This window comes from Squalius cephalus (assembly GCF_949319135.1).
Source record: "Squalius cephalus genome assembly, chromosome: 19".
Classification (NCBI taxonomy): Eukaryota; Metazoa; Chordata; class Actinopteri; order Cypriniformes; family Leuciscidae; genus Squalius; species Squalius cephalus.
The window spans coordinates 34118533-34143247 of record NC_137140.1 but is presented as its reverse complement, the minus strand read 5'-3'; the positions used below and the strand labels follow the sequence as shown (position 1 = coordinate 34143247).

General features: G+C 37.2%; 1 protein-coding gene and 1 long non-coding RNA gene across 2 annotated transcripts; one reads left to right on the top strand and one right to left on the bottom strand.

Moving 5' to 3' along the window:
- Positions 1-8601: 8601 nt before the first annotated feature.
- LOC307146846 lies at positions 8602-14037 on the bottom strand. The gene is made up of 5 exons (XR_013819165.1): positions 12904-14037; positions 12643-12674; positions 12220-12470; positions 11646-11810; positions 8602-9083 (listed from the first exon to the last, which is right to left on the bottom strand). It is a non-coding gene; the product is annotated as an uncharacterized lncRNA (long non-coding RNA).
- Positions 14038-17442: 3405 nt separating this feature from the next.
- On the top strand, positions 17443-24712 carry LOC307146694 (uncharacterized protein; the record flags this gene model as incomplete). The annotated part of the gene is made up of 6 exons (XM_079850904.1): positions 17443-17839; positions 17918-17989; positions 18251-18643; positions 18770-19171; positions 19269-19355; positions 24594-24712. Coding segments are annotated over 6 exons (1470 nt in total), but the record flags the coding sequence as incomplete, so codon positions are not given.
- Between the last annotated feature and the right edge of the window lie 3 nt (positions 24713-24715).

The following is a 24715-nucleotide window of genomic DNA, read 5'->3' as shown; positions in this document are numbered from 1 at the left end:
GCAAACCAACGTTAGTGAAGCGGCCAGAGGGCTCGTTCTGCCACCACCTAAGCTCCGCCCACACAAAAACGTCACCATGTTTACCAACTGAAAATTGGTCAACTATGCAGATGTGGAAATAATCTACACTCATGACATGGCCTAAGTGTTTTGAAAGTAGTTCTGCTTACCGCGGACTCTACACTTTCTCATCTCTCTCCTGATCCTCCGTCCTCACTATCATCATCTGCCACAGGAGCTGATGAAGGTCAGAAAACATATATTTTGACACAGTTTACAGTGTCTGCTTTAAGGGCCTGGTTCTATTTTTTCACGCTATTTATCTGCACATTCCTTGCGTTTCTTCATCTATTTTGACAGATACACACTGACACTGCTGCACGCTCGCTCACTCGCTTAAAGTTGTGATTGGGCCAGCCCAGTGTCAATCAAGAAAAGAGCCAATGGGCCGCTGATCTGCGTGTTTCATGGGCTAGTCTGTCAGAAAAAAAAACTAACACTGACATTGACCAATTCATTACACCGGCACAAACCCAGCGCCGCCAATTAAGCAAAACAAAACGAATGGGCCGCCGATGTGCAAATTTTATGGCCCGTTAAAAAAAAAAAAAAAAAAAAAAAAATTATGAGTAGGCCTATGAGATATATCGGCCCAAAAAGCACGTCGGCCCACCGGGCAAATGCCCGGTATGCCCAATGGCCAGTCCAGCCATGATTGGACTACACCCCTCTACATCCTGCTTTAGTGATGTCACTAGAACCGTTTCTTGACTAACCTCCGCCCACAGGAATGCTCCCTCAACTCTACTGGCTACTTGCGCACTTCTTATAACTTAACCTACTGTGTTTACTCAGCTCTTACGGTGATTTTCTGAAGTAAAACTGACGCTTCATCTTTTGTGTGATGTACAATAAACTTTATTAAACTCATCAGTACATGTTTGATCATCATTCAGACAGCAGACTTGTAGGCTATTAATAAATAATGGATACATAGCCTACAAGCAGATGACAAATACGTTATAATAACCGTAATTAAACTACTAAACCATACCTGTTTCATCTCTGTACAGCACTCTGACTCTGTAGGCATTATTGTCCGACTCGAAATGAACGCCGTTACTGAGAGTTTCTGATATTATCATCATTCCGTGAGATGAATTTTTCCTGACAGACTGAGCGCCGCAGAGCGCGAGCTCTTGAAGCTCCGCCCCCTGGGTCGTCCAGCAGCACCTCATTTGCATTTAAAGGGCACACACTGGAACAGCTCGTTTTTCTGAGCCCCAAAAAATGTCAATTTAAACATGCTGTAAAAAATGATCTGTTGGGTATTTTGAGCTCAAACTTCACATACACACTCTGGGGACATCAGAGACTTATTTTACATCTTGTGAAAAGGGGCATATAACGGGACCTTTAAATGGAGAGAGCAGACCACAAATGTGCAGGATATGTTGTATTTTGTCATACTGTTATGGGCCTTTCACACAGGACGCGGTATGCGCGGCGCTTGCCGCTGGGTTCAGCGTTGCCCTTCAGATACAACGCGATTTTATATACTTTAATATCTGAATCAAAACAAGAATCATGAAGTCAGCTCTTTTTTAGAATAAAACATTTATTCAAACATTAAACCTGAAACTAAAAAACAAATTATACATATACACACTACTAACCGTTCATCCATTTTGATTTCCGTGCTTGTTTGGATCCCCCGATTCTATTGGCCGCGCTGGTAATCGTCACAGAGCGCAGCGGCAAAAGTTGAACTATTTTGAACTTTGACCGCGGCGTGCGCGTGAGCACGCCAATGATGCGCACCGCTGCGCTTGCGCTTTGGTCGACGCAGCAACAAAACGTCCTTGCGCGGCGCAGGCCATTGAAATGAATGGATTTTATAGCGCAGCGCCGCGCATACCGCGTCCTGTGTGAAAGGCCCATTACACCGGAATACAAAGCAAAAAAGAAAATAATCAGGAGAATACAGTGAATACAGTGATTGAAAAGAGCTTTTGTCATAAATATTCTTGTTATACTGTAACAATCGGCCTAATCGGATGAGTTACACAAGCTAAAACTGGGGTCAGATTAAACTGTGAGAGTTTTGGAAGCGTTTTAAAAGATGAGACGACAACAGAAATAAAGTGAATAAATTAAGTGTATTTACAATTTCAACAAGGAAAACAACACAATACAACTAGAAGCCTTGGGCTGTTAAAAGCATAGAGTCCATTGGTTCCATACCATAAAACATTCCTCTAGAGTCCTCGCAAGTCCTCGTAAGTCCCAGTGTGTAAGTGTCCCACAATGTATTTACAATCCATCTGTAGTGATAATCCAATGAAAAGTGATTGGGTTTGCTGGAATGGTAAGTCCTTAAAAGAAACTCTTCGATCCAGCTTTGGTCGTCTTGACAGAGCCCTCATTTGTTCTTCTTCTTCTTCTTCCTTGGGTTTTTAAGGCAGTTGGTATCCAATATGTTACATTACTGCCATCTGCTGTCTATTATCATGTCACTTATTGATTATATTCTTCTTTCCAGTCCAGTCCTCTTTAAAAAATAAAACAAATATTGCTTTCCTTGCTCACTCTTTCCACATTCTAATATACTTTTTACATTGTACTGTCCATACCAATTTCTTGTAATCTATATTTCAACTCTTGTCTTTCTTTTATAAATTTCCTGCATGACATAAAAATGTGACTAACTGTTTCCTCCTCTTGACATTCATCGCATTGGCATGTGGGATGTTTTCCTAACATACAACGAGTTCCATTTAACTTACAATGCCCAATCCTAAGCCTTGTTATTACCACTTGTTCTGTCCTTCTATTTGACATCTCTCTTATACTGCCTACTTTATTTTGAATCATAGTTGTCTTCCTTTACTTTCATGATCCCATTGATGTTGCCATATTTCCATTATCTTTTTCCACACTAGACTCTTCCCTTCTTATTTTGACAATTTAATTTCAATATCAACATGCTCTTTTTTTGTTGCCTTTTTTGCCAATCTATCAACTTTCTCATTTCCCTGTATGCCCACATGTGCTGGTATCCACATATATGTAATATTTTTCCCTTGCCTACATACCCTTGAATTTAAAAACAAGATTTCATATAATATTTCTTGATGACTACTAGCTTTTCCAGTCTTCATACTCATAAGAGCTGATACTGAGTCACTGCATACTAGAATATTAATATCCCTGCATTGTTCAATCCATTCTAATGCAATAAGTATAGCACATAATTCAACTGCATAAACATTTATGCTGTCAGATGTTCTTTTGCTAATTCCTATCTCATATTTAGGGATGTATACCGCAGACCCTGTCACATCTGTTTGTAGGTCCTTTGACCCCTCTGTATAAATCTCAGTATTGTCTTTATACTTGTTCTTATATTTATAATATTCATTGATTATATCTATATTTCTGCTACAACCTTTAATTGTTAACAGCTCTAGATCAACCTTCGGAATTTCCAATGTCCAAATTGGCTTAAAGGAGAACTCCGGTCAATTTTGAGCTCAAAAAAAAAAATGAGCTCAATGTTAAAATTGACCGGAGTTCTCCTTTAACAGGCCATAACACAGTATTAGCAAATCTTTTATTATACACTTCCATTTCTTCTGCAATTAAATCACCTATCCAGCCAAAACTTTTTTTTCTTTCTTCTCTCCTTTTCCCAACACTTCTGTAATACCTTTTTTGTTGGACGACTATTTTCATGCCCTCGAAGATTTATCCAATAGTTTGCAGTCAATTGTTTCCGTCGAAGCCACAATGGCATTTCACCTCCCTCCACCTGAAGTGCACATACTGGGGAAGTTTTAATTGCCCCTAAGCATATTCTTAAGGCACACGCTTGCACAATGTCCAATTCAGCTAACGTTGTCTTTGCTGCTGACCCATACGCAACACTCCCATAGTCTAATTTAGATCTTATTAAAGCAATGTATATATATATTTTAAAGCTGAAACACTTGCACCCCACTCCAACCCTGCAAGACATCTCATCACATTTAGCACTTTCTTACATTTATTAACTGTATACTTTATATGTTCTCTCCATGTTAGTTTTGTGTCAAAGTATAATCCCAAGAAACGAAAACATTCTACTTTCTCTAATATTCCATACATTTTCAACTTAACTTACTTATTCTTCTTTTTATTTGTAAAAACCATTACTTTTGATTTTTTTCCACTGAAAACTTAAATCCCCATTTTATTCCCCAATTTTCAACTTGATCAATTCCTTCCTGCATCTTCTTTAAAATATACTCAACATTTCTACCTTTCTTCCATATAGCACCATCATCTGCGAATAAAGACCTCTCTATATCCCCTGGAAGATTTAAATAAATATCATTAATCATAATGGAGAATAAAGTTGGACTAACCACAATTCCCTGCGGTGTTCCATTTTCTACAGCATATTGCTTTGACAAATCTACCCCAATTTTCACCTGTACAGGTGCTGGTCATAAAATTAGAATATCATCAAAAAGTTGGTTTATTTCAAGAATTCAACTTAACAGGTGAAACTAATATATTATATAGACTCATTACATGCAAAGTGAGATATTTCAAGCCTTTATTTGTTATAATTTTGATGATTATGGCTTACAGTTTATGAAACCCACGAAATCAAAATCTCAGAAAATTAGAATATTACATGAAATCACACAGTAATTACAAAGTGATACCATGGTCATTGAACCAGGTTTTGGTTCTTTTGGCAGTGTGGGCAGGTGCAAATCCTGCTGGAAAATGAAGTCAGCATCTCCATAAAGCTTGTCTGCTGAAGGAAGCATGAAGTGCTCTGGAAATGTCCTGGTGGACGGCTGTGTTGAGTGGACAGCACAGTGGACCAACACCAGCCGATGACATGGCTCCCCAAACCAACACAGACTGTGGAAACTTCACACTGGACTTCAAGCATCTTGGATTGTGTGCCTCTCCATTCTTCCTCCAGACTCTGGGACCTTGGTTTCCAAATGAGATGCAAAATTTGCTCTCATCAGAAAAGAGGACTTTGGTCCACTGTGCTTTATTAAATCCAGAGTCAACGCAGCCGTCTACCAGGACATTTCCAGAGCACTTCATGCTTCCTTCATTTTCCAGCAGGATTTGCACCTGCCCACACTGCCAAAATAACCAAAACCTGGTTCAATGACCATGGTATTACTCTGTAATTACTGTGTGATTTCATGTAATATTCAAATTATCTGGGATTTTGATTTCGTGGGTTTCATAAGCTGTAAGCCATAATCATCAAAATTATAACAACTAAAGGCTTGAAATATCTCACTTTGCATGTAATGAGTCTATATAATATATTAGTTTCACCTGTTAAGTTGAATTCTTGAAATAAACCATGATGATATTCTAATTTTATGACCAGCACCTGTATATTCCTTCTATTTAAGAAATCCATAATCCAATTAAACATTTTCCCTCCAACTCCCATTAAATGTAATCTGATTAAGAGACCCTCTTTCCACAGCATATCGTATGCTTTCTCCACATTAAAGAATCCTGCTACTACAGTTTCTTTATTCACTTGTGCTTTCCTTATTTCCTCCTCCAAAATTATCACAGGATCCATTGTATTTCTTCCTTTTCTAAAACCACTTTGACATCTAGCCATTTTATTTCTACTCTCTAAAAGGTATAGTCTTTCATTTATCATGCGTTCCATTATCTTACATATATGCGATGTTAATGCGATTGGTCTGTAACTACCAGGATTACTTGGATCCTTTCCAGGCTTCCTTATTGGAATAATTACTGCCTCCTTCCAGCTTTGTGGAAGTCTCCCGTCCTCCCATACCTTGTTGTATAAATTCAATAATTTCCCCAAACCCTTAGATGTTTTAACAAACTGTAACACACTTCATCTTTTCCTGGAGCCGTTTTCCCTGACCTATCCAGCGCTCTCTGCAACTCTCCCATGCTAAAAGGAGCATCTTGTTCCTCATCCCCATTATCCTTTCTGCATATCACATCCTTATACTGTGCTTTTGTTCTTGCTGTTGCTATTCTTCCTTCCTCTGACAAGTTATTAGAACTGTTTATACTAACAAAACTTTTTGCCATCATCTCTAACTTTTCCTAATTTGTTATCGCATTCTCATTTCCTTCAGTCAGAACTGGATAATTCCATTCTCTTTTACCAACCCCCCCCCCCCCCCCCCAATCTTTTTAATCATTCCCCATATTTCACCTATTTGAGTTGTATTTCCTATTGTGTCAAAATAAGATTTCCAGAATGTTCTTTTTGTCTGTCTGATTATCCTCCTTACTATTGCCTGAGCTTGTTTATACTGAATCAAATGATCATAATTATGTGTTCTTTTAACTAATCTAAATGCTTTGTTTCTATTTTTCACTGCTTCTTTATATTTTCCATCCCACCATGGCACTGCTTTCTTTTTACATCTTCCTTTACTCTTTGGAATGGATTCTGCTGCTGCTGATATTATACCTTGCTTAATTTGGTTATCTAATATTTCAACACTAAATTCATCTTTAATTTGCCTAAACATTCTATTACTTTCCTCCTGTAATTTTCCCCAATCCTGCTTTCTCAAAAATCCATTTTCCACTTGCTTCCCCAATACTCCATACTACCTCTATATTTATTTTACACCACACCGGATAATGATCACTGCCTATTGTGCCATCCTTATGCACTGTCCAATCACATCTTGCTGTAATTTTATTTGAAACTAATGTGAGATCTAATACTGATTCTTTTCCAGTGTTAACATCAATTCTTGTACTTACACCATTATTTAAGCACACTAAATTATTCTCATCTAGCATTTCTTCTATTATTTGACCATTGTAATCATTTTTTTACACCCCACAAAGTGTTATGCCCATTAAAATCCCCACACCATATAATATTATTACAATTTTGTTCCTCTAACTTTTCTAGCTTAGTTTTCTCTAGTCTTTTACAAGGATCATAATAATTACAAATCACCAACTCTCGCTTTCCTGCCCATACTTTCACTACTACATACTCTTGTTCATATCCCACTCCTAAGATTTTATACGGTATTCCTTGCTTTATAAATGTAACACACCCTATTCCTCCCCCCTCTCTTCTATCATATCTTACCGCCACATCAAATAAAACAAAATCCAATTGAGGTCTTAACCAAGTTTCTTGAATGCACACTATCTCTGGTTTTTCGACCCTACTACCAACAAATTGCTTAAAATCCTGCCCATTAGCTAAGAGACTTCTCGCATTCCATTGTAAAATCAGCATTATTAGGATTAAAAACCTAATCATGATGTCTCCTGACTTGCTTGCATCCTGAGTTCATCATTTATTTCCTCCCACTTCAGCCCTATCATGTCCAAATGGTGTTCTGCCGCTTTCACAATTACTTGAATTCTTTCTGTTTTTGACTTAATCTCATGTGTTGCATTAATTACTCCTGCAATGAATGTGACCAGTTTCTTTTTTTCTATCCATGCTTTCTTCATCCCTTGCTGATCATCCATTTCCTCTTGTCCTTTATTCACTCTTCCCTCTATATTCTGATTCCTCTGTCCATTCATCTTAACTGCTTCAGCATATGATACCTTCTCTTTTAGTCTTATCTTCTGCACCTCCACCTCTTTTTTAAGTGCTTCACATCCCCAGTATGCTACACTATGATTTCCTCCGCAGTTACAACATTTAGGTTTTGTTCCCTCACCACACATCCCATAATTATGTTCACCTCCACATCTAGCACACCTTCTTTTCCCTTTACACATTCTAGCAGTTTGCCCAAACTCCTGACAGTTGTAGCATCCCATTGGTTTCTGTACATATTCTCTCACATTATATCTTACATATCCAAAATATACCTCTTTAGGTAACTCTTTCTCCTCAAATTCAATCAGTATTGACTCAGTGTCCTTTTTATCTTTTGACACTTTTCACTTTGAATTTACTCACTCTCATGGTTTCCTGTATTTCTTTATTATTGACATTAATGGGAATCCCATAAATCACTCCTTTACATCCATTATCTCTCTTTTCTCCAACTTTTACAACCCTCTGAACCTTAACTTTCCCAATATATGTCATCCTTTTAGCTTTGTCTAACTGGGTCTCATTTTCACATCCAATTAGCAAATTCCCATCTCCTACACTGTAAAACTTTTCACTGTAAATTTACAGTAAAATACTGGCAGCTGGGTTGCCAGCCACATACTGTATTTTTACAGAACTAGTACTGTAAACAGCATTTACAGTATTGTACTGTAAAACGTTGTACTGTAAATTTACAGTAAAATACTGGCAGCTGGGTTTCCAGCCACATACTGTATTTTTACAGAACTAGTACTGTAGACAGCATTTACAGTATTGTACTGTAAAACATTGTACTGTAAATTTACAGTAAAATACTGGCAGCTGGGTTGCCAGCCACATACTGTATTTTTACAGCACTAGTACAGTAAACAGCATTTACAGTACTCCACTGTAATTACCAAATACAGAATATACCACATATTTGTACAATATTAAACTTGTCTACAGCAATAAATTGTATAGTAGTCACACTAGGAAAAAGAAAACAACATTTTCTGGGTTTTAAAACATTTATTTTGGTTAAAAGCAAAGATCAGAAAATTGCCTTCTGTGAACATGTTGGCTGAATTTTTTTTAAACATAAAATGCAATTTTAACACTTAACAACAAACAGGTAACACTTAGCACTTAATTAAAGGGATAGTTCACCCAAAAAATTAAATTAGCTCAAATTTACTCACCCTCAAGTCATCCTAGGTCTATATGACATTCTTCTTTCAGACGAATACAATCGGAGATATATTAAAAAATGTCCTGGCTCTTCCAAGCTTTATAATGGCAGTGAATTGCTGTTTCTGTTTTGAAGTCCATACAAGTGCAAACGAAATCCCATTCAAAGTCTTCAAGTTTTCGCAGAAGTGAGGACACCTGTAGGCTTACAGTGTTCTTTTTTTGCACAACTTGGCCAGTTTTGTTTGAAGTTACTTGTCCTTTCTTTGTTTTTGATCCACGTTCAGGATTGATGTCAGGAAATCGTCTAAAAGGCAGCAAAGAAAGGGAAAAAAACAATGAAATATTATAGACTGAGTTTATATATTTTGACAGAGAGAGACAGCACAAAAGATGTGTAAATAAAAAACAGATATCGGTTTTAACGACTAATCTGTTTGGATAAAACTGAACAACATAAAAAAAAATGCAATGTTGGATGTTGTGATCAATAACTGATATTTTTTCTGCCCTGGTTAAAATACATCAACTCAATGTGTCTGTTTACATGCGCACTGTCAACTAACTAAACTTTTGGAAGTGGGGTTGCCAGATTTAAAGTTTTATTCTACAACTTTTAATATCATCCCCTCATCAGGTCCCATCAGAGTATCAGTGGAAAGGCAGCCATAGACTCTGTTTATATAGAGCACACATTGCCAGAATCCAGCCCAAACCTTTGTGACAGAAATAATTTAACTTTAATTGCAAGCCTTGCAATGTTTATTGCATACATGACTACATGATAATGTTAAACATGACATTTACCAGACTAAAATGCATGTTTGCACCCAAAAATGAAAATTCTGTCATTATTGCTCACCCTTAAGACTTTCGTTTGTCTTCGGAACACAAATTAAGATATTTTTGATGAAATCTGGGAGGTTTCTGTCCCTCCATTGACATCAATGTCATTGCAACTCTCAAAGCCCAGAAAGGTGGTAAAAACATTGGTAAATAGAACATATAACTACAGTGGTTCAACCTTAATATTATGAAGTGACGAGAATACTTTTTGTGTGCAAAATAACCCCAAAATAACCTCTTCTCTTACATGTCATTCTCCTACACTGTTTTGTGAGGATGAGTAGGCCGGAGTGTATTAAAGGGTAACTCTCGCCAAAATGCAACCTAGGGTCTTTTTGTTAATCTACCAGAGGCAAACTTTCATTTAAAAGCATAATTAGGATGGAAACGCCACTTAAGTTTGACCGTATTTTCGTTTTCGGTCTAATTGCCTTTTGAATGGGAGTGCTTGGACTATGATAGCATTAAAAATCGCTATTTTTTAAAACACTAAGGAGGCTCGACACAACATGAAACTGTGCTCGAAGTATCACCAGGGGCTCTACACATGAACTCCAGCATTGAGAACATTGTTTGTGTACACAGAGTTTACCAAAAATAAAGATTTTGAACAACTCACGGAAGCTGTGTCCGCCTGCATTTTGACAGTCAAAAATAGTCGATCTAATAACTATATTCTAGAGCTGCTGTAAAGCCAAAACAATCTATGTTACTGTAATTTCCTATTATCACTGTAAAGCTGCTTTGAAACAATCTATATTGTTAAAAGCGCTATATAAATGAAGGTGACTTGACACTGTTTACACTACGTCAACAGCGTAGGAGAATGACGTGAAAGAGTAGAGATTGTTGAATAATGTCGTTATTTTTTTGTATTTTTTTTTGTGCACAAAACAGGTTGCACCACTGTAGTTGCATGGATTATTTAAACAATGTTTTTACTACCTTTCTGGGCCTTGAAAGTTGCAAAGACATTTCTGTCTATGGCTGGTTCAGAAACCTCTCAGATTTCATCAAAAATATCTTCATTTGTGTTCTGAAGATTAACAAAGGTCTTACAGGTTTGGAACAACATGAGGGTGTGTAATTAATGATAGAATTTTCACTAATCCTTCAACTGAAAACAACTTGCACTGACATATCTTAAATATGTGACTGCCACTGTTTTGTCTCAAGATGCACACCAGTAATGTTTTTTTTTTATTAGACATTTTTATAAAAGCTGCTTAAATACCCTAATTTTATTAAGGCCTAGACCTGTCTTAAAGGGTTAGTTCACCCAAAAATGAAAATGATGTCATTAATGACTCACCCTCATGTCACTCCAAACCCGTAAGACCTCTGAACTCTTCTGAAGACATCTTAAGATATTTTAGATTTATTCCGAGAGCTTTCTGTCCCTCCATTGTAAGTCAATGGACGTGTCACTGTTCACGTCCATAAAGGTAATAAAGACATCATCAAAGTAGTCCATGTGACATCAGTGGGTTATTTAGAATGTTTTGAAGCATCGAATATACATTTTGGTCCAAAATGAACAAAAACTACGACTTTATTCAACATTGTATTCTCTTCCGGTCTGTTTTCCATCCGCGTTCACGAGTCCATATTGACGCACCAGATAACACGTCAGCAGCGTCAATGTGGACTCGTGAACGCGGATGGAAAACAGACCGGAAGAGAATACAATGTTGAATAAAGTCGTAGTTTTTGTTCATTTTGGACCAAAATGTATATATTCACTTACAATGGAGGGACAGAAATCCTCTCGGAATAAATTTAAAATATCTTAAGATGTCTTCAGAAGAGAAACGGAGGTCTTACGGGTTTGGAGTGACATGAGGGTGAGTCATTAATGACATAATTTTCATTTTTGGGTGAACTAACCCTTTAAGCTAAGCCCAGTATGGAAACCAGGGCCATATTGTTCATACCAGTAGTCAGTCAGCTTAATAAATACTGTCAAGACAAGTCACAATTCAGTCTAATATTTATATGAATGGCAAATATGCTAATGACTAACCTCTGAACAAACTCAAGGTGCTGCCTCTTCCTGTACTGCAAGCTGAAGTTATAGGAGGAGGCAAACAGCGCTGCCAGGCCAGCGATGAAGCTAGGCTGTGATCCTTTCCACACACACCTTGACCTTCCAAACGTAATGTCCAGCACTGGTTGCTTAGAGATTGACCTGTAATTGAAAAAAAATAAAATAAAATGAATTAATAAATAATATTAATAATTAAAATAACTATTGTGGGTTCCACTGTGGTTCGATGTAGTTGTCTATCTATTCATAGTTCTATAAATTAAAATTTTCACCTAAAAATTAAAATTGATTAGGGTTAGAAGAACACTAAAACGCACTGCCATATTATTTTGCTTGTTTTAAGCATAAACTCACAAAATTTTTACTTATTCTTTCAGAAAACAAGACACTTTTTACTTGTCAATTAAATGCTTCTTCATGTAAGAATTTTAGATATCTGGACTGGAAACAAGAAAAAAACACTAATTAAGAAAAACATATTTTGCAGTGGAGTGAGTAAATGATGGCTTTTCATTTTAGGTTTAAACTTAAACCTTTAATGTTTACATACCAGGAAATAAGGCGTGGACTCTCTGGCAAATGTAGCTAGATTGCTGGACATCAGCGTTGCAAATTCCTGAAACAATTTTTAAAAAGGACAGCACAACCATGATCAACAGAACCAAAACATAAAACATATATTACAGATTAATGAGATTTGTTGAATATCATCTACTTATCTGCTTGAAGGATAACACCGTCTAACTTCTCTTTGAATTGTTAGGCAATTTGTAGGAACATATGGCATGGCAATCAGGAATACTACATTTGAAAACAGCATTAACATGGATTTTTTTATGCTAGCAAAATTGAAAATTCTGACAACGATTCAAAAGCACGATCACAGAACTGACAGCATTTGATAGCATTTTTTTTTTTTTTTTTTACCACATAGACTATAACGTTAACTGTAACACTACTTAAAAGCACTTACATTAGCACTGGACCGTCATCAGATTACAAAGCCTGAAACGAAAAATATATATCAAAAGCAGGTCATGCAAATAACATGGTATATGTTGCCTATTATGTGAAATATCGAAGTTAACGTTAAGTTACTTGGTAAACAGGTGGAACAGAGTGAATTGTTTGCGCGGCCGCGGTAGAAAACCGCGATCGCAAAATCAAACCAAATAAGCATTTGTGAAAACAATGTAGAAATGCGAACGCAAAAAAACAAAATATATTGGCTTACCGTATCACTCAGTTGAACAATTTTCCATCTTCTCAAACTCTAAATCCCACTAATCGTCACAGGCGCAGGTTATTCAGATGACAAATTCTTCCATCCGTCTTCATGTAACATTAATGTCGCCCATTTTCTGCTGCGTCACAGACAACTAATGTTTCAAACACGAACCGAAGCTCACAAAAGCTTAAAAATTGCTCACAGATTCGCAGACACTGTTTATCTTGTTAACAGGAATGATTATTCTGTTCAGTTGAATCCCGCTGACAAATCAAGTTTGCCTGTAGTAGCTACATGTCGGCTCGCGTCACATTTGAACTGAATTGAGCGCGAAAGAAATCAATCCCACAATGCAGTGCTTTTACAGTATGATACTGTATTACGAATTTATCGGGTTGAAAACAGAAATGTGCTGTATATTTACAGCTGTTCTGTAAAATATACAGCCTAATACTGTATTATGGAAATACAGTACAATTCTGTAGGAAATTCGCTGTAAATTTACAGTAAAGTTTTACAGTGTAAAATCCTTGCATATTTCACTTCCCCAATCTGATTCTTGATGATTTTTGTTAATTTAATCGGGTCAATTTTCTTAACTCCGCCTTCTTCTTCAAATCTGACAACTACATTCAATATTCCTTCCTTTACTGTTTTTTCCCCCTTTCCACTTCCATCACTTTCTGATTCTCAAATGCTAGATGCATGATTTTTCTTTCTTTCCCAACTCTCTCCCTTCTTTCCCTTACCAGCACTTTCCCATTCATTTATCCTCCTCTCATCTTCCTCACTACAAGCCATGTTATTATTCTCACTGTCAGAGTCATTCCCTGCCATCTCCTACGGATTGCAAGGAACTCCGTGAGACCACCGTTCCGGACCTATACAGGCCGTCGGTCGATAATCCCACTGCAAATTCCTCACACAACCCTTTTCCTTTTTTTCTTTTTATTTATTTAAACTGTATTTATATTACCTTTACTTCTCAGTCCTAGTCTTTCCTCCTAATAATTTGTCGCTATGTTTGCCTCCGTGTCAGTCAAAATACTTCCGCTCACGTCAGTCAGTCCTTTCCAGAGCTTGTGTACTGTCAGCCCTCATTTGTTTGCCATGCTGCTTCCTTTATGCTGGCCATTTCCTGTTTCCTGTCATGTGATCAGTCACATGACAGGCAGACCCAGTATGGTTTACACACATTAAAACAGATAAGAGGAATAAAATGGACAAAAATGGCTAAGACAACATGTAAACCTATTAAAACTCTAATATACAGTACATATAATCATCAAAATAGAGTGGTTAAAACATGTGTGACAGTGTCACAATACCATGTCACATTAAAATACCAAGCGTTAAGTTATTCTCCTGATGTCTAAAAAATAGAACATGAAGGAAATTTTACAGCTAATTCAATCAAATTGACAGATAAATATTATTCGTAGCTCAACCTTATAATTTGTTTCAGTCTTTTTGAACTTCCCGAACCTGAAGTGGATCCCACAATCTAAAACGCAGTAGACTCGATCGGAAAAAGGTGGATATATGCTATGCTTGTAGATAATGAGATAATCAGAGGTAATGATGAACAGATGAAATGGGCGGAGTAACAGGTGGGATGATCAATGATAGCAGAACAGTAACACCAGACTTAAACAGTAACACAGGATATTAGACCTGACAACATATCGTGTATTTAACATTTTAAAGAAAATTACATTATTTATGAGTGTGCAGTAATATTAAAACAACATTTTTAATAAGCTACTGTGTATTTCATTGTTTCAAAGGGATAAAAGGATGTATTGTTTTAACTTACAAAAAGATTATGCATCTGAAGCTTAAAGCAGATATTTTTATCCCGACTGACTTTTACACATAGTACTTTTAATAAAATGTATTGCTTTTAGAAATGAAATGCCTCCTGTTGAAAAACAGTGGGTTACACTTTATTTTACAGTGTCCTTGTTACAAGTTACATGTAGTTACTGTAGTAATAACTATAAATTATGCATAATTACATGCAACTAACCCTAAACCAAACCCTAATTCTAACCCTATAGTAAGTACATATAGGTAATTATTATTAGGGGTGGGGGAAAAAATCGATTCTTCGATGCATCGCGATGCGGACGTGGACGATTCTGAATCGATTCACAAATGTCCAAAAATCGATTTTCTAAAAAATATATATATATATTTTTTTTTTTTTCTAATAACGTAATATTGACGGAACGCAAAAGGCGGAACTATAAGCGGACGTGCAGTGCGCGGACAGTCTGTGGCGTGCACATAAGAGAGACGCGCACATAACAGAGTCGCGCACATACATAACAGACGCATGATGGCTGAGCGCCAAATTCGAACGGCACCTTCTTCGTTAAAAGCTAACGTATGTAAAATTGGCAATTTCATTGTTACCTATTTAGTATTTTTGTATGAGAGCTGCTTTCTGTATTGTTTAGTTTTCACATCAGTACACTGTGTAAACCGATCTGTTATACGTACGTTACAGTAACTTACTACTGACGTTTCAGTATTATGGTTTACACATGTTAATGTTCATGTTGTTTTGTAATGTTCATGCACTTTTATCTGTCTAGATGTACAGTGTTTACATTTAAGACCAGGAGGCAGTGAGTTATTATGCAAATGCATATTTCTTTGCACAATGTTGGAAATGTTGGCATTAATAAATGCATAAAATTTCCTTATTCCTTCTATTTCTTTTCAGTCACATATATCGTGATATATCGTTGATGAAATTTCTTCCAATATATTGAATATCGTAGATATCGCGAATCGTGATATTATCATATCGTGGACCACATATCGCCACAGAATTGAATCGTGAGGTACCTGTATCGTCCCACCCCTAATTATTATTACTCAGTAATTAAATGCATAATTACACTGTAACACAGGCACCTTAAAATAAAGTGTGACCAAACAGTGTTGGCATAATTAATCTCAATCAAATATTTTGTATAACCTAGTGGGAATAAACAAGTAGACACAAGTGTTTTTCAATTCAGGGATATTCTAGAACAATTTCTGGAAAATATCAATGGGAGGCTTAACATGTTGTATAAAACAAATGGGTGTCAATGAAAAATTTAATAGGGAATTTCTTATATTACAAATTTATTGGAAATATAAAAAAAATGAGATAATGAATTAAGGAAATTACAGTAGTTTGTGGTCTGAATGGGAAAAAGCGTGAAATATATGATTTTGCAAACCCTTCTTTTTCCTTTACATTTGTACTGTTATATATTCATTTGTTTATTTTAAGTTTTATTTTAAATGTTTCATACAGTACAGCACCACAATCTGTAATTATCTGAGGATGATCTTGAATGTTGTTCCCCTTTTATATATTTTGTTTCATTGGGAAGATAATTGTATTTAAATATTTGAATCTCACATTTGTCATCAATGTTCCAACACTAAGTTTAACATTGTTATTCAAGTGGGTGAACATAAATATACAGTTCCTTAACACTCAATTAAGATCAAGGTGGCAGCTCTTTTTTAATTAGTGAGAGAGGTGTATAAAGGATACACTTGTTGTAGGTTTACAAAATAAAGTCAGTTTATAATCCATTTTCAGTTTACCATCCCAATATCTTCTCTTTCAGACAAACACAGATGTTAGATGTTTAACTGTACTCTTGTGTTTGACACCTCAGTGAATGAGTGAATGAGTCTTTTTTCTTTATTCTCTCAGAACCTACAACTGATCCATGCTATGATTATAACACTCTTGATGAATCCTGGAGAGACATACAGCAAAAGCGATATCAGTACCATGGACATGATGACACTCTTGTAGAATGGAGTGGTTGGTATCGGCTGTATCTGAATGGAGAAAGTGCCCAGATGTCTGAGTGGTGTGTGAGTGATATGGGATGTGGCGGTGACACTGGACTGTATCTCAACGGTTCTCATCCAACACTTGAGGATGGAGTGGAGACCCGTGAAGTCGTGGGAACTAGTGCATGGTGGTGGTGGTGGGGGTTGGGGGAGTATTCCCGTGAGTGTGGCGCCTACAATTCCACATCCATCCGAGTCAAAGCCTGTCCAGGAGATTATTACGTCTATGAATTGGTCAAACCCATCATATCATCCCCCCGGCCTATGTACTGTGCAGGTACAATTTTAACCCTTGTCTCTGGGATTTTTGTTATGATTTTTTACTTAACTATAATGAGTAAACGCTCTATATATTAGATAATTTAACATACATTTTTTGTTTTATGAAAATAATCATGTTTTAACTAGTTATAATCAGTGGTGTGCAGTCCATTATCCATTCTGTATAGTAGGTTATGTTACAGATCAATAACACCTAGATCTCTTTGTTACATAACTCCTCAAATCACACTTTAGGTCATTTGCTCAATAATTATAATATGTAAACAGTATATGAAAACATAGTACTCTACAGTCCTCTTGTGCCTATTTGCAGTCAAGTTTTTTTGTTACTGTAGACTTATATACTTATATACATATACAGTAGGCCTATATAATACTTTTGCAAACTCCATGACAGTTGCTTTCCAAAGCATCAGCAGTGATCCCTGCTACAACTTTGAGTCTCTGGATCGTCCCTGGAGAGCCAACAATGAAAGTGGAGATTACATTTGTGATGAACGTTTCTCCTGGAATGGCTGGTACCGGCTTTTCTACTATGGGATGGACATCCGGATGTCAGAGACCTGTGTTAGTTCATACAGCTGTAGCACAGACCTCTTTCTGTGGCTCATTGATCCTCACCCTCAAATAGAGGATGGAGTGGTGACCAGGGAGGTCTGTGGTAGTGATTATTGGAGTGACTGCTGTAGATACAAGTCTAAACCAATCAGAGTTAAAGCGTGTCCAGGCAATTATTATGTCTATGAACTTGTGAATCCACAATACTGGTGTTCAGGATACTGCACAGGTACTGTGGTTTTCTCATTTAAGTATTTCAAAACTTTTAAAATGATTTCTGTCATGACATAAATTTCCTTCTTTTTAGATGTCAACACTATTTCACAGGTGGTTTCCACTATAAGTCCAGATATATTCACTGGATCCAGCATCACCTTGAGTAAGTTGTAAATAATATATATGAACGAATACATGAATGTTATTAAAAATGATCTTTTTTTTTTCAATGAAAGATTTGCATTTCAGTTTAAATGGAAATGTTTATGCATGAACGTTTTCACTCTTACACAGTCACATTGTGTATGAATGGTTTATGAATCTCATGATTATTACAGTTTTTGACTGGTTCAGATTTGCACATGTAAAGTTCATCATTGAAATATAACTTGTTTGTTTTGGTGTCATCATCTCTCACTAACAGATTATGAACCATGTAATAACTACAACATACTCGACAACTACTGGAGAAGCACACACAATTACTGGACTAGTAATGGATTCATATCTGATCATGATGACACTCGTGTAGAATGGGATGGCTGGTATCGACTCTTCATTAATGGATCAAGTGCTCAGATGCCTGAGTGGTGTTTTTATTACATGTCATGTGGAGGTTATAGTTCTCTGTGGCTTGGTGACTCTCATCCTCGGCTAGAAGATGGAGTTGTTACTCGTGAAATTTACGGCTCCCGTAATGAACAGTGCAGTCGCTACAGATCCGACCCAATCCAAGTCAAAGCTTGTCCTGGAAATTATTATGTCTACAAATTTACCAGACCAACTCTTTCAATCCCAGATCCTGTATATTGTGCAGGTACATTCGTTCATCTTTATATTTGATGTGCTTATTATGATTTGTATTGGTTTGAATTCATATTATCATCTTGAATATATTTAATCTTCAATATATAATGCTCTCTTTCTCCTTTTTCCTTAATAGTGCCTTTCTCCACCCCAAGTGTCGATCCCTGCTACGACTATACCAGTCTGGATGAGCCTTGGAGATCCACCAACAACTCTTACTATAATAACCAACACTACAATAGCATGTGTGATTATAATGTGGAGTGGAATGGCTGGTACAGGATGTTCTACAATGGTGAAAATGCTCAGATGCCAGATTCATGTGTAAATCAGTACACGTGTGGCACTAGTGACCCACTGTGGCTCAACGGCCCTCACCCACAGCTGGAAGATGGAGTGGTCACCCGTCACGTCTGTGTCTCCTCATGGAATGGCTGCTGTACTTACACATCCCACCCAATAAGAGTCAAAGCCTGTCCAGGAAATTACTATGTTTATGAGATTGTCAAGCCAATATTTTGCAGCGCTTACTGTACAGGTGAGCATTTACTGATACAATCTTCATTGTTTAATTTTTTCCTGGATTTTGTTTGAAAATTATTTATGTTGATATAAAATGTTCCTAATACCAAAAGCCTCAAACCAGTCCATCACATCAGCGTCTACAACAACAGAAACGATCCCATCTATAGAATCCATGACTCCACCAATCACAACCACTGGTAAAGTATTGCTTCTTTAATAAACTCTCATGAGCATCTTTTTGGACATGCATTTTCTCTGAAACATGAATTATTGAATTGTTGAATCCTTATTGAACATTGAAATGTTCCTGATTATCACATTAAACAAATGCATTATAATTTCTACAGAAAAAGATTAAAAAAAAATCGGTAACACTTTATAATAACTGCACGCTATTAATCATTAGTTAATCATTAGTAAACAGTTAATTCGTCATTTATAAAGCATTAATAGACATTAATAAGCAGTTTATAAATACAGTTATAAATGCTTTGTTCTTGATTTTTAAGCATACCTATAATGTGTTTAATAATTGTGTTTTCATACTTTATTAATGATCAATTTATCATTTCTAAATGAAGTATAGCATTATTTACAAACTGGTGATTTAGGAGTTGTCAGTGGTTCATAAGATCACTTAGAAAGTGTAAGTAAATGATTAATAAACTGTTTAAATACATTATTATTCAGACATATAGTAATAGTTACTTAGTGTGTTAATAAATGCTTTATTAACATGTATTTCTAAAGCATTTAGTAGTGGTCAGTTAACTATTTGTGTGAGCTCATCTAAAGTGAGGACTAGTTATGCCTTGTAAAGCATTTACAAAGGAGATTTAAAAGCTGTTAAATACTTTTATGTTCTCTATCACTGTGTTGTGTTTGTTTCCTTTTTCTGTTTAGAAGATCAGTGAGCCTTTAAATCTCCTTTGTAAATGCTTTACAAGGCATAACTAGTCCTCACTTTAGATGAGCTCACAAAATAGTTAACTGACCACTACTAAATGCTTTATAACTCCCTGAATTTACTACATTTACTTACACTTTCTAAGTGATCTTATTAATCAATCACAACACCTAGTTTGTAAATAATGGTAAATAATATAACTGGTTTGTAAATAATGCTATACTTCATTTAGAAATGATAAATTGATCATTAATAAAGTATGAAAATACAATTATTAAACACATTATAGATATGCTTGTAAATCAAGAATAAAGCATTTATAGCTGTATTTATAAACTGCTTATTAATGTCTATTAATGCTTTATAAATGAAGAATTAACTGTTTAGTAATGCTTAACTAATGATTACTAGCATGCAGTTATTATAAAGTGTTACCAAAAAATCACATTAACAAGAAGTAATACAGCTCACAAATGAGTATGCAATTCAAACTCTTAAAATGGAAACAAAGAATGCATTTCTAGGCAAAGTGAAGTACTGAAGTGTTGTAAATAGTGAAACTAAACCACCAGAGTTTCTCAAACACATTTTGTAACCCTAAACTTATTTTTTAACCCCAGAAACCTAAAGTTGTTCCAAACCTGTATGAATTTATTTTATCTGCTGAACACAATAAAGTAAATAAAAAATAAAATATTTGAAACCAAACAGTTGTGAGGCACCATTGAAAAATAGTATTTATTTCCTTTATTTCCCATGTATAAAGCGTTGTTACTTTAAGACATAAGTAATGGGTGGAGTTATAGAATGATGCCGAAGTGATATGCTCAAGTGAATAGAAGTGAATGTGAGCAATAAAGAGATGCAAGTTCTTTAGTTCCTGAATTGGTGTTTCAGACTCTTCTTTAGTGTCCTCTGTCTTTATAAAAAGGAAAGACACGACAAAGTGGCGACGAGGATGTTTTGAAAGAACCTCTGCGTGTTTGAATTGCCGAAGACTAACGTTAGAGTAGTGAAGTGCAGAAAACAGCTGAACGCGGCGCGAACTCGGAGAGACGTTATGGCTGGCGTAATAGGAAATATCAGAGAATTTGACGAAAATGTTGAACAATGGAGCTCATACACGGAGCGATTTGAATATTTCCTGCAGGCAAACGCCATTGAGGATGAGAATATTGTGCCTACGTTCCTCAGTGTGATGGGTGCAAAGACTTTTACTTTGCTATGCAGTCTCGTACAGCCTAGAAAACCAGGTGTGAAAACTTATGACGAGATTGTTGCAGTGTTGAGCGCACATTTTTCACCTAAACCGCTGGTGATAGCAGAACGATTTCGGTTTCACAAGAGAAATCAGGAAGATGGACAAACTGTTACTATATTTGTGGCTGCACTGAAGAAACTTTCAGAAAACTGTGAATTCGGCGATGTTTTGAATGATACCATCAGAGACAGGCTCGTTTGTGGATTAAGAAGCGAAGCCATTCAAAAAAGGCTGTTAAGTGAAAGTAATCTCACATTGCAGAAAGCCACTGAAATAAGTGTAAGCATGGAACTTGCTGCTAAAGAAGCACAGCACTTCAGTAGCTCAGATAAAGTTCATAAATTGTCTGCTGACATGAGCACTTTCCAGAATTCCCCTGGCAAAGCATCTAATAATGCAACATGTTTTAGATGTGGCAAAGTCGAACATCTTGCATCTGAGTGTTGGAGTAAAGAGTTGGTGTGTCGTAGTTGTGGGAAAAAAAGGCCACATAGAACGTTTTTGCAGAGGAAAACAAAAGGCTGCAAAACAAAAATTCTGCAAAATGCCTGGCACATCGAAGAACAAGAAGAATGTGTATACAATGCAGTCAAATTGCAAGTACACAGACGACACTGATTCCTCCTCAGAGGAAGTTCCTTTGAAAATTCCAGACCGGTCCCCCCGGGGAGGGGGGGAGGGGGAGTAGGCGCAGTCTCGTGGGTGCCCCCCGGCCTGTGAGGGGCGATGGGGGTATGTGGCGAGCACGACGAGGTCGAGGGCCGTGGGAGGACGGCACGAGGCCAGTGGCGTGATTGATACTGAGCGCCACGTGCGCGACGCACCGGTCTCGCATCTCTCACGGAGGAGCGGAAGCATAAAAGGAGGAGCGACGACAGTGGTGAGCGAGAGAGGAACAGGCCTGGACTTGTGTTGTGTTTTATTTTATTTTATTGTGACAGCAGTCGTCCGTGAGGGGCTGCTGTCTTTTACTTTAGTTTTGTATTTGTTTTATTTATATCATTAAACGTTTGAATGTTCGCCGGTTCCCGCCTCCTTCTTCCCATAACATCTGAACTGCGTTACAATGGACATGTGCCTAAGGACACCACCAATTTGAAGCCGTACCTGTCGAGAAAGAATGAACTGTCATTTCATTCAGGATGTCTTCTCTGGGGACAAAGAGTCATCATTCCCCCATCGTTGAGAAAACCGGTCCTCCAGCAGCTCCATGTGGGCCATTGTGGTATTGTGTGAATGAAGGAAATGGCTCGGAGTTATTTTTGGTGGCCAGGTCTTGAGGGGGACATTGAAGGTAAAGCAAAGTCATGTCCATCCTGCCAGCAAGTGCGAAATGAACCCCAATTGGCCCCATTACACCCGTGGGACTGGCCAGAAATCCCTTGGCAGCGTGTACACGTGGATTTTGCTGGTCCAGTCGAAGGAAAAATCTTGTTAATAACGGTGGATGCCCACAGCAAGTGGCCTGAAGTTGCTGTTATGCACTCTACAACTGCTGAGAAAACAGTATTGAAACTGGGAGAAATGTTTAGCCGGTTTGGCTACCCAGCTCATCAGTGACAATGGACCACAGTTTACATCAAAAGAATTTGCTGTGTTTTTACAGCGTTGTGGGGTACAACATATTAAATCAGCTCCGTACCACCCAGCCACAAATGGTCTCGCAGAGAGAATGGTTCAAACCATCAAACACGCCTTAAAGACATCACAGGAACAAGGGAGCCTTCAGCAGCGCCTGAATGATTTCCTGTTGTCATACCGAAATACCAGCCATTGGACAACAAAGGTTTCTCCAGCTTCTCTGATGTTGAAGCGTCCACTGCGCTCTGGATTTGACTTACAGAGACCTTCTACTGTTAAAGAGGTGGTAACTCGTCAGCAACAGAAGCAAGTTCACAGGAGAGACATGAAGGCTAAAAGCAGACTGTTCCATCCAGGACAAAATGTTCTGGCATGCAACTATACTTCAGGACCAAAGTGGGTACCAGCGACAGTGATAGCTCAAACCGGCCCAGTGTCATACATTGTACTAACTTCTGACAAGCTTACCTGGAAAAGACACTTGGATCAGCTGTTGCTGGGATCTGCTATGAGGTGGAGTCTACTGTTGCCACACCCACTGTTTATTCAGACTTTCCGATGGTTCCAGAAGTGGCTGTGGACACACCACTTACACCAGAAAAAGGATCTGTGCCACCCGAGGCTGAAAACATTCCACAGATGCAAAACTTGGAAAAACAACCAGAATCAAGATCCAAAATATCTGTTTCAGAGCCCATTTCAAGCACAGAACGCCGTTCCACTAGGGAAAGACGCCCACCTAAAAGACTCTTTATTTCAATTTAGTTCAGTAATTGACTGAAGGTGCTCTTGTGTTTACATTTGTTATTGTAAAAAAAAGAAAAGAAAAAAAGAGGACATTCTGTTTTGGGGGGAAGGAGTGTTATGTATAAAGCGTTGTTACTTTAAGACATAAGTAATGGGTGGAGTTATAGAATGATGACGAAGTGATATGCTCAAGTGTATAGCAGTGAATGTGAGCAATAAAGAGATGCAAGTTCTTTAGTTCCTGAATTGATGTTTCAGACTCTTCTGTCCTCTGTCTTTATAAAAAGGAAAGACACGACATTTCCCATAGTATGGAAATCAATGGTGACCCAAAACTGTTTGTTAACAAACATTCTTCAAAATATCTTCTTTTTTATTCAGCAGAAGAAAGAAATTCATAGAGGTTGGGAAAAACTTGAGTGTGAGTTTATGATGACAAAATCTTCATTTACGGCTCGGCTCGCTTTACTTTGGCTGGGTTTGCTTTTCCACTGCAGTTTAGTACTGCTATAAAGTGGTTGGGATTATAGACTGATTGTTATAGTTGCACCAAATCCAATGACGCTGGTAGTGACGATTCTCTCTGACCAATCAGTGATCTGCAGTTTTAACACGTCACATTTTAGTATTGTACGGCTCGCTTGGAACCTCAAATGAGGTGGTACTAAAAAAAAGTACCAGGTACTAGGTGCTGTACACAGTGGAAATTGAGCTGTTTTTAACACTTGTTTTGTCAGCTAAATGAGTGGAGATGTTCTGAAAGCTCATGACAAATTGTCTTCAGCTTTGAACTTAAAACACAAATGAAACAGGGAGCTTAAGTAAAGATCGTTCTGGAGACAACGTTTTCACAGCTCAACTACTACGATTTTTTTTTTATCACATCATCCATTTATTCATTAAGCAAAATGTATATTTGTAATGTTTCTGTGACAACAGCTCCCCCTGTTGACCCCTGCTTCAACTACAATATCCTGGATGATTCATGGAGAGCCACCAACAATCAACATTCCTCTCAAATAAACTGTGACTTTGCAGTCAGCTGGAACGGCTGGTACCGT